Source organism: Cottoperca gobio, chromosome 8 (genome assembly GCF_900634415.1).
Source record: "Cottoperca gobio chromosome 8, fCotGob3.1, whole genome shotgun sequence".
Classification (NCBI taxonomy): Eukaryota; Metazoa; Chordata; class Actinopteri; order Perciformes; family Bovichtidae; genus Cottoperca; species Cottoperca gobio.
Window position 1 is genome coordinate 13543272 of NC_041362.1, and position 11219 is coordinate 13554490.

At 41.1% G+C, this 11219-nt stretch overlaps 1 protein-coding gene across 2 annotated transcripts; it reads right to left on the minus strand.

Annotated features, from left to right (window-relative positions):
* Positions 1-33: 33 nt before the first annotated feature.
* arhgdia (Rho GDP dissociation inhibitor (GDI) alpha) lies at positions 34-10848 on the minus strand. 2 transcript variants are annotated; one of them, XM_029438265.1, is made up of 7 exons: positions 10718-10794; positions 8242-8314; positions 3888-4083; positions 2851-2934; positions 2279-2355; positions 2110-2173; positions 1449-1651 (listed from the first exon to the last, which is right to left on the minus strand). In XM_029438265.1, the coding sequence occupies exons 3-7, from the start codon at positions 4075-4077 to the stop codon at positions 1449-1451; spliced, it is 618 nt and encodes a 205-aa protein (XP_029294125.1). In that variant the 5' UTR covers positions 4078-4083; positions 8242-8314; positions 10718-10794. The 2 variants fall into 2 exon arrangements, with proteins under 2 accessions (XP_029294124.1, XP_029294125.1); XM_029438264.1 differs by lacking the exon at positions 8242-8314 and having other exon boundaries at positions 34-1651; positions 10718-10848.
* Positions 10849-11219: the final 371 nt, after the last annotated feature.

Below are 11219 nucleotides of genomic sequence, written 5' to 3' on the forward strand. Positions count from 1 at the left end.
CAGCAGGTCAAATAAAAACAGGACACACGCCGGCCAAGTCTGAACACTTTAATATAAACACAGATCAGTAAACTGTAGGCAATACAAGTAGCACACATTGAGTCAACCCACATAGAAAAACATCAGTCTGTGACACGAGAGCTGCGGAAAACGGACTTAATTCTCATACTTCTGGAGTGTATAAAAAAAGAAAACACTTATGTATATATGTCCGGTTGGTTTAGAAGTACAGTACTACAGACGTTTCACCTCACTGATGTTAAGCACGGAGTGCCGTCGTCAGCAGGAGCAGCATGTGGTTGTAAGAGACTGGAGGCACAGTCAGCATTGGTCATTTTAAACTTGAGTAATACAAGGTGAGCTGTTTAACAGACCTTGGACACACTGGAAATATGGACCTGTAGGGACTAGAGAGGACACTGGGTGACAAAAAGCCATTAGTTACAGCCTGGACTCATATTTACAGTTGTTGTAGATTATCTAAAAAAATGTTATAGTTAATATTTAGAAATCTAATATGATGACACCAACACATAATGGCTTTTACAAATCATCACATCTGAAATAAAAGTTGTTAAAAGTCCTTAGTCCTGATTCCCAGTCCATGTATTACAAGTATTGTTAAAAACAGGCCAACGTGGCTCGCAAATATAATCTGAAGGCAAATGGCTCAATTAGGTTGTGTATTTCTTCCTATGGGTTCTTGTTAAGGCCACATGGCTGCTAAAAAAGAACTGCCCACATACCCTGATCAGGAGAGGAACAGCCGCACCTACAGCGAGGGGTCACAAGGGGTTAGCGGTTATTCCGTTTCCCCTGTTCTCTCAGCAGACTTTGCAGGGCGCTAAATAGTTTGAACTAGAGGTGGCCTGAATTCCAAATAATTTACCAAGACCCTGGTACAAATAATCTGCTCAAAGGCTTTATTAAGTGGGCCGCGTCCAAGAGTTGTGTCCAGCAATGATTGCTCAATGACCGTACAGTGGCCACGCACATACAGCACTACTGCTTCCTGTACAAGGCAGATTACGGTAATTGTACAAAAAAATTCAAGAAGACTGAAAAGGGGTGTGGGGGGGGGGGGGAGAGAAAGTGGTAAAGGGAAAGGGGAATCACAGAGTTTATCACTTTTCCAAGAGCAGTTAACAGACTATATCTTTTACTTATTTTTTCTTTAATAAACAAACCATACCTGCATCGTTTGCTTTCTCCATTTTAAAGATTTAACAGAAAGGGCGGGTGCAAACAAGTGAAAGCGTTACGATGGGAGGAATGATGAAGTGATTGGAATTTAGAAAAGGGAAACTGTAAGAGCGGGTTTGTCGATGGACGGAGAGAGCAAAAGTTTAAATCAACACATAATCCAGACAGAAACAATGGAATGACAGCAGGAGAAAGAAAGAGGGACAAAGCGGAGGAAGACGTCGATGGAGGATGGCGCGGTGGAATCATTCTGTCCAGTCTTTCTTGATAGTGAGGCTCCAATCCCAGGAGAGATGATCGTGTTTGTCGTCGTCGGTGAACTTGGACTTGATGTTGTAGGTGCCGCGGGCAATCATCCCTTTGGGTGACTCCTCCATGGTGGTGAGGAACTCGTATTCCTCTTCTGGTCTGGGCCCGTAGCTGCCGACCATGTAGTCCGACTTGTCAACTGTTCATCAGAGAGGGAGAGAAAAGGAAGTCTAAGAAGCTTCTTCCTCAATTCCATTATCAAAAGGACATGCATGTGTATTTTTACACCAGAAGAAATGACATATTTACAACCTCTTCACTGAGAATAAGCAAAGCAAATGATCTCCACTAGAGCTGCAACGATAAGTCGACTAATCGATCGACAGAAAAATAATCGCCAACTATTCTGTTAATCGATTAATCGTTTGAGTAATTTGTCTTGCAAAAATGTCAGAAAATGCTGTTTTCAGCCTTTTCTCTGTTTTATATCATATTAAACTGAATATGACAAAACAACGCCATGACATAAGCACATTTCCCAAAATGTTGTATTATTCCTTTAAGTCAGAGGATGCTTTTTTTTACATGACATTTCATTTTGGAAATGCACCTGAGGAATTGCAGAGATTAAATAAAAATAAATGGGGACAGCCATACCCTTTATTCCTTTCCTGAATGTTTGCTGAGTGTACTTCAGGCCGGACACAATTTCCTTGTTGACCTGCAAAAGGCAACATGCGTCACATCCCGCTGAACAGTTTCCCATGACAAAGATAGCTGGAGTAACATCATGACTAGACAAACAGAAGAATCCAGACTCTCTTACTTTGAAGTTGATCTTTATTCTGTATTCGACTCCCTCCTTCAGCACAAATGGGTTCTTCTTGAAGTTTTCCAGGTCTCCTGGAAGGGAAAGCAACACAGCATGAACAGAGAAGTCAAGTAAGAGGGAAGACTGTCAAGATATTTTATTTAACATCAGTTTGGAACAACATGCAAGCATTTTACAGTCTAAAACTAAACAGTGAATTAAAAAAAAAAAAACTAGAGAAAATTCTCAAAAGCAAAGTCAATGTAGTACCGATACTGACCACCAGGTGGTACAGTGGGTGCAGCTCTGCTGTAGCTCAGTGGCAGGAGAGCCATCAGGAAATGGCCCATTAACCCTCTTACACAGAATCATGTCATTACAAATTAGCGGACTAATGACCCAGCAGGTCATTCGGTCTATATTTGCACACAAGGATTGGAATGATTACTGTTCGTAATTAATGTTACTATGAGTCAATTCTTCCAATGTGTCTGCATTAAGGAAAGACAGATGCCTAAATGTTGGCTTCTGTACAATCAGGTACAAAAAGATTTTAGAAGTCAAACTGCCCTGTCCGCTCTACTCACCCTGCAGGTCGAGGATCAGAGGGCCCGGGGCCGTCTCACATAGCAGAGTCATTCGCATCACCTGGACGTTGGGGGCTTTGGGATCTAAGGGAGAGAAAGGTGACAGTATTGGTAATGGTATTACCTTTTTCAAAAATATGGTCAAACACACAATAGTGAGGATTTAAAATAGTTTGATATATGGCATTACATTATATCTTGATTGTTTAGTGTTACATTTGCAACTCTGAAACCTTTCGGAAATGGACAATACGATCTACAGAACTCAACTAAAAAGGTTATTAATAAAACAGCTCTGATAACCTCCAAGTAGTGGCCAGACCCCTTTCCCAGCCCGCAGATGTTCTCATGTGGGCTTCAGACTGAGGGCGTGTCAACCGCAAGTACCTCAAACAATCCAAACTATCCCTTAAGCAAGAACATTGACACCAAATTATTGAACAGATTACTTGATCAGATGTCTGAATCAAGTAATTTTTTATATATATATATATATATATATATATATAATATATATATATATATATATATATATATATATATATTGACACGCCCTCAGTCTGGAGAAACAGACGAGTTAAGACACTGAATGGTTGGTTCGGATTTACCTAAGTCCCACAATAACATAAACAAACTAACCGATGGAGGCAGCGGTAAACCAGCAACCCACGTGTGTTAAGCAATACACTGACTCTGGATAAACAACGTCATACATCCCCACTTCAAACTATCCTAACTATCCCTTTCACAGTTTTCAATACTCTGGAGTAACTGAATTGTTTTCACAACAAATAACTAAAGTTTGACTATTGTTAGTGCAAACACACAGAGCTGCAGCTTTTCCAGCTGTTGGAGAGAATGTCATGGATACACATTTACACCTTTGAATGCATAACCTAGTACGAGAAGTACATTTGCGTCAGATGGCTGTACTGGTGGAGGAAATCAAAAAGATCTAAATGTGTGCTTATCGATGAGTGTGGTTAGTTTGTGGCTCCAGTTGCATTTACAGTTGTAGAAGATCCTGACTCACTAACCTGTAACCGCAGCAGCCTTGCCCAGCAGTGCCTCCTTGTACTTGCGCAGGCTCTCATCATCTTGGTCCAGCTCCTGGATCTCTTGTAAGCTCTTCTGGGCGGGAGGTTTGTAGTTAACAGGGCAATCGCCCTCTTCGTTGGCTGCTGCGAGTGCTGCCAGCTGCTCTGGTGTAGGGTCTTGCTCTGCCATGGTGTGCTAATCACAGAAAGAAAGTGACAACAGAGGGGTTAGAGGACAGGGAAATATAGTAATAAGGACTGACAGCAGGACTCCACACAACAGGCTGCTTCCCTTTTCACTCTTTACTTTGCTTTAATGAAATTTGACCTACATGTGGAGCAAGGCAGCACATGGTTACAAGACATCCGGCTGCTGGATGATTTTAACGATTATTTATCCAGAGAGAAACCTCAGTGAACTTTGACCTGGGGGGGCTTTAGCAATGTAAAGCAGCGGTTCATGTACAAACCAACACAATTAATCATGTTGTTGTTCTTAATGTTAGTTTGAAGTTTATTTATCCAGATATTTTCAGTGTGATTTGCTTACGTTTGGAGATTAATACTGTAGCGTAGCTATTTTAAAACAGCTCCGTCCACACAGAGGGACGATGTTAAAGATGACAATCCACAGACCTTGCTGTGAATAGTTCAGACCACAGATGGACAACAAAAGATTTCTCATTAGAATATACACAACGCTTTGTGTGGATCTTCCCAGGGAACCTTTTTTGGCAAGAGATGAGGCATTTTTATTTTACTGTGTTTTTTTTGTCAGTGTATGCGCACAAACATTCACACTAGCAGAGACAAGAGCCAGGACATGTGACCATCTGGCCCTCTCAGTCTACTTGGTGGTGGAGCCAGATTCTCTGGGGGGGGGTTCACAGCGCTGACATACAGAAGAGGCCAGAGGTCAAGAAGCTGATGATTATCTGAGCTCCAGGCTTCTCTCTCACTTGTCTCTCAGAAAAACAGCAGTGCTAATGTGGCCGAATACACCCAGCTGCACTGACACACCAGTCACGACTCATTAGAAGTGAAGACGCTGATCCTGAGCAGGGAACGACACAATAGCACAGTGAGATCATCTTCATTTTACTGCAAACATAGGAGGTGCTACAAAATGCCATTGTTGCTCATAAAATGCAGTTAGGGGGGGGAAATAAATATATTTATTAATAACATCTGGTGAACATATGCTAGCTGCGGCTATGCAACGCCGATCAACACCTGCGAATGCCAAGGGGCAGCTGGATGATAGTGGTGCTCTCATGTTACTTGTTCTGTTCTCCCTGCAGTCCACAGACAACTGACGTCACTCACACACACACACACACACACGCTATTTTTATAGCAGCTTGTAAAATACAAAGTCGTCGATACAGTTATAGTCTTTAGTTCCTGATTCGGGCAGAAATCAACAATGTGCTGTTAGAAGAAGTGATACTGTTTCGTAATGTCAAACATAGCACTAGCTATGGGATCAGTCACATTTAGTTCACTCATTATTTAAACCTGACTTTTTTTATTGCCACAGAGAAAACAGTCCTCTTAGTCAACAGGCATCTACGCGCTCACATTTCTTGTCCTCAATGTTTGACATTTGCATGTTGAAAGAATCCAACTTCCTGTATTTGAAGGAGTTCAACAGAGCAGGAACCAGAGCCGTCAAACTGCAGAAGTTTAACTGCATCCTTACGTCATGTTAAAAGAGCCAAGACGATCACTGCTTTAATGCCAATGATGTGACCAAATTTGTGTACGGAAAAACCCAGCTACTTTAAAATGAAAGAGGAAGACATAAGGTGATGAGTAAATTGCTTCTCTATTAAAGTCTAATTAAACTAAACTTCTTCTTTGTGTAAATTATCCCATGATACGTGTTACCCCGGTTTCGTTTACTGTTGCAAATCAGTGCTAACGTCCGAGTTAAAAAGGTCATAAATAAACAGGCGAGCTAACAAATCAGACAAATGCAAACACAGGCTTCACCTGCTGCACACAGGTGGATCCTCTCACCCTGCCTAACACACTATTTGTAATCTGAGCAACCACAATAAATCACACGTCTGCAGACACTCCATGCAACAACACAGAAACTGGTTTGTCGCTCGGCCTGTTTACTTAACGCTCTCCTCCGCTCTATTGTGTCGGCCATATACAGTTGGGTATTAGCCAAGCAGGAAGTGAGAACACAGCAACGTTTTTTTTCAAACGGGGCCTCTCTGCTTCCATAAAAACACAAATTCCTTTTCTGCCAATAGCTGGTCAGCTGTGTGTCAATGTTTCTGGTCGAAGGGAATGAGTTAGAGGCTACTTGTTACACAGAGACAGAGAAAGACAGGAAAGCACGAGCAGATATCACAGCGATGCCGTTTAGACCATTCTTGAAGAACCGACAAGCAGGTTGTTTTTTGTCACTTCCTCTGCTCTCCTGCAGTAAGTTGCAATGTGACTGCGGCCTACCAAACTGTCACAGAGGAGGAAGTGATGGGTCCTTTTGAAATACGTTTGGTAGAGCACTGCACTATGTAACTTGGACAATCAGAAATATAATATCCAAAATAAACACAAAATTATACCCAAGATGCAAAACTACATTTGATGAAGCAGAACTTTAAGAGTTACAAACATTGTGCATGCTGCATAATTGTCCTTTTTACACTGCAACTACATTATGTCATTGCCGAGTGTGCATGATACTGTCATGACACTTAGCAACAAAATCACATGCAAAAGAAGAATAAATTGTTTTAGTGCGTTATGCAATGCCGGCCCGCAGACGCATCACTCATAGATACCATCTTATCTGAATATAACTTCTTGAATCAGCAACTTAAAGGCCCATGCAGTGAGTAAAGTGGATTAGTATAAACAATATTGACCGCATCACCCTCATAATGATGCACATTCTTTCTGGCTAACAATGCGGGTAATGGCTAACTGGCTACTTATCGGAGAGGAAAAGGCCCCGTCATTGTTCAGCCTGCAGGGAAACATCACAGGTTAAGAGATTATGCAAACTCAATGCACTTTAGTGTCCTAGCCTCCACAGACCTGCATGCAGCAGAGGATGCTAATCTGTTAGTTTGACAGGGCTAAGCAGCACAGTTTTACAAACACACCCGGCTTGGCAGCGACTGAGGCCTGTTCAGATTAGGCCTGTTCCTTAGCAACACCACTGAGCAGTGAAATTATAGAAAGTGGGATTACGGCTAATAAGGCATTCAGGGACAGGAGATGAAAGTGTTTCGAGGTGCGACTGGTGACCCATCAAGACGATTCTCTTTGACAGGAGAGTCATTAGTGTCATCAAACGTTACCGAAGATAATAGATCAACCAGCTCAATGAGGAGCAGGGAATCCCACCGGGATGAGATGATACAGGCTCTATGAAGTGGAGAGGTGTGTATCAACTTTTCTAATGAATACAACCACCACTGGAACCTAATTTGACAAACAGTATAATACTATTATTTATAGTGTAGCCTAATCTTTACCAGAAATACTGGGTTTCAACAGAATCAATAGACATGCAAAAAAACTCAATTCTAAAAGCTGCGCAGTATTTAAAAGTTCATTTAGAATTTAAATGTCAATATTATGAATAAAGCTTTGACGCTTCAAACTATTCAGACTAATATTTACAACACAAAGCTTTAGATCCACATCTTAATGTACGACCTTTGATCACGTAGTGGCTGCTCCGGGTCAGGCTCTTCGCAGGGAGCAACACATGAGGAGGAGCAACAGTGTGGCAAAGGTGATAACACAGCAGGCATATGGCAGCCAGACATCAGAAAAACACGAACAGGAGCTTTGTAGTTTGTGCAGTCGAGCCCCCTTTACTGAACATTTGAGAAGTGGAAGTCTCAGAGCTGATGATTTATACTTCTAAGTATTGTTACTAGTCACCCATTTGTCTTAGAGACTAGATATGAATGTTCTCTTCACTAAAAGTAACCGAGAGTTGGCAGCCTTTGTGAAGCGACCTTTAGCTCTTGGCTTCACCTCCCTTCTGAAGATGTCACTCACAGATCTATGGCTGCTTTGATCTCTGATATTCTCTTTCATGCAACACCCAGTCTGCCAGAGACCTTTTGCATTTGTCCCTTTTATCTACACATTTTCTCTTTAATAAAAGCTGATCAAGTATAGGTGAAACACTCCGATGCTTTTCTTCAAATATTGATTCAAATGAACATTTGGGCCTCATTGACCGTCCTCAGGTTGTTGTGAATAACTGATTCAGTTCTAATGTAACTGGAGCTGTTGAAATGAGCACATCCTTCAGCAATGCGTCAGCGAAGGCATCAACTACATTTTAAGTTCAAAATAATTATTTCTTTACCTTAATGTTGATTTAGGATTTCAGAGAGTTACCCGAGTGGATAACAGGACAGCAGCAGCTGCAAATAGTGGAGCTGTGGAGTGGAAACAATACAAGTAATGGCTGTACCAAATACAATATGAACCCTTTAAAAAGGTGTATATTGTATAATCTGCATACTGCTAAGCCTTTATACTTGATGATATAGTGACTAGGTAGCAGCAGTAGCTTCCTAGCATGTCAGACTGCCACTAGACATTTTAGTCCCTTTTCCGGTCGAGATGATTCATATCCTTTTGAGCGCTAAACCACACAGTGCAAATCTGAAGCATAACTCCTCTTCTTAACGCTCCGCCTATAAGGCTAACACAACCTAATGTTTTTTTTTTAAAAATGGTATTTTTTGTAATGGTATTAATGCAAAGGGCCACTGGTTAGATGTTATGTCAGTAGATAAAATCATGCTGGGTCCTACCGAGTTGAGGATGTAGTGCAACACATACTGAAGCGTTGAGGAAGTGTTACACTAAGAGCTTCTGGCAGAGCTGATGCAATGCAGAGAAAGCCAGCATCAACAGAAATAGAGAAGAAATTAGATAAAGGAACAGGATAGAAAACTTGTTATGAGCTTGATGCTTAAGTGAAAAACTGTTGGCCGAAGAGTCTTTTAACCAATATAACGCTTGCAGGACGTCCATCACAGAAATTGGTACATCAGTAAAGAGGACTAATCCGACCACAAAAGAAAATGAGCCGCAGAGGGTGGTGACGGTGAGGGAAGTAGAAACAAAAAAACATGACTCTATCCCAGGAAGAACCAGAACAAATAGGAAGCTTTAAAAATAGCCGGTGAGAAATCCCTGCGTGCACTAGCAGGAAGCTGCCAGTGAATGGGATAGCCAAGGTGCCAGCTGAAAGGTCAGGGCTTATTCCCAGATTCGGGTCTGCCTCCCAGGGCAACAGCCTCGGCGGACGTGACGGAGTCTTCACAATGAAGAATACAGCTGTATAATGGTTTCCTTCAAGAATAGCAACAACCTGATACAGGTGGGTTTAAGACCTATGCTTATTCAACCAATTTAGGGCTTAAAAAGGCAAAAACCAACATTTCCCAGCCCGTCATATGTGAGAGGCTAGGCTTCTGAGAGCCGCTGTTGAGGCTGAGGAAGGTTCAAGTTCTGCCTGAGGAGAACCACACAATGTGAGAAAGAAAGGCTTCATTAATAGCTCACACGGGTCTGTGCAGGGGAGGGGGGCTGGCGAGCATCCCTACACCTATTCCCCTGTGACACTGAGCTAAAACAGAAAAGGCCACTGACATGATTCGTCATGGCCGGCTTAGAGAGGTTCCAAACATTGCACAATGCGTAGGGAAAGAATGCATTTGGAAAAGACTTAATACTTTAGAATGAGACCAAATAAATTGTAACATTAGTAAAGTTGTAACGAGCAGATATAGAGGATTGTGACTCTTCAGCACCATTGACAGGGTGTACGCAGCTTCACTTTCCAAATATGAGCCAACATACTTGTTACTGTTCAGGCCTGTGGTTTTGGCCTCAGCACTCCTTACTGTGAGCTGCTTAAAGATGTTCAAAGTTTATTATACGGATTTAAGTTAAATATCTGCAATGAAAATGCTACATGCTGATTCTTTAGTAGTAGTTCATTCTTAGATACCTGCTTGGGCCTCCTCAAGATCAACCAGGTCAAACAAGATAAACAGAAACTGCCAAATGACACACCTGCCCCCTCTGCAAAGCTTCATATTCTCAGGCTGAGACGAAGCTGTCACTTGAATCACATTTGATCTCAGCAGATGTAATCAAAGTGCACTCGACTAAGAAAGCCTTTAAAAAGTCAAAATAGTGGCTGGTTTAAGGTGTGTGTGAGCCCTCCAGGTCAATTCAAATTAAGAGACAGTTTAGTAGCAGGAAGTGGCAGAAAAAGTTCCTCATGTGCCACATGACAGTCGAGTCACACACGTATTTTAAAGAAGACTAAATTACTCCTTTGAATAACATTTTGGTCCATTATTCAGTGCATCCACTCTTTTTGTGAGTTATTGTGAACAATTACATCCAATGGATGATCGTTACCTAACGGCCAACTGTGGCAGCTCAGATCAGGCTCAACACCCGGAAACGAACAACTAAAGACTGCTTCTCTCTCTCTCTCTCTCCTCTATATATATATATATATAAATATATATATATAACTTACAATGACTAAGTAATTAAAGGATTAAGAATTTGATACACTAATACTTCGACTAAAATAAGATAAATGTAGATTAAAAAGCCTTGACTGCAGGAAATTGATCTTTGGTAAACAAATTCCTCCTTTCGTTGGGTAACGTTAAGTTGCTTATTAAGTGCCAAAAACTTGCTAACTAGGCTAAAGCACCTCAGAGATGTATGCTAAACGTCTAAAGACATATTCACTCGCCTAAAATTAGTTTTTGGAAGAGTTTAGCAAGTGTTTCATCAACTCTTACCGTTATACCGCCGGTAGGCTGGGACAGTCTCCTGAATGCTGGTGAGAGGGAGCGAAGTGAAGCGACGGAGGAAAATCTGAGCCAACGGCCGCTCACAAGGGGACACAACATCCGGTGTACTGCCTTCAAAATAAAAGCAGTTTCATAAATTGTTTTTGGCAAGAATCAACAAGAGATGTTTTCACATGTTTTGATAATTTGTACAAAAAGTTAGCATTATTTTATGAACATGTTGTATCAGGATCTTTTAACTATGACAGAAAAAATAAGTATGTAATAAATGTATTGATCTTAGCCCAATTCTTTAGAACAAAGTGTACGTTTATTAAAAGCCAAAGGCCCCTTTTCACTGTTTTAAAAAAAAGATTTTGAACCGTACATAAAAACGATTAAATCTTATAACATAATCATATAATAAAAAGGCCATTAAAACTATGTATGTACATATAAAATTATAAATTGTGCCGTAAATATTGTGCCTTTTTTCTTTTTTCTTATGTAT

What these genes read in the sequence shown, in the direction of transcription:
- arhgdia (XM_029438264.1), bottom strand. Translation starts at nt 10,828, where the DNA reads ATGTTGTGTCCCCTTGTGAGCGGCCGTTGGCTCAGATTTTCCTCCGTC. An exon ending in GAATAAAGATCAACTTCAAA is followed by an intron (nt 2,174 to 2,278) that starts GTAAGAGAGTCT and finishes TGCCTTTTGCAG; the next exon opens with GTCAACAAGGAAATTGTGTC. An exon ending in ATTCAGGAAAGGAATAAAGG is followed by an intron (nt 1,652 to 2,109) that starts GTATGGCTGTCC and finishes TCTGATGAACAG; the next exon opens with TTGACAAGTCGGACTACATG.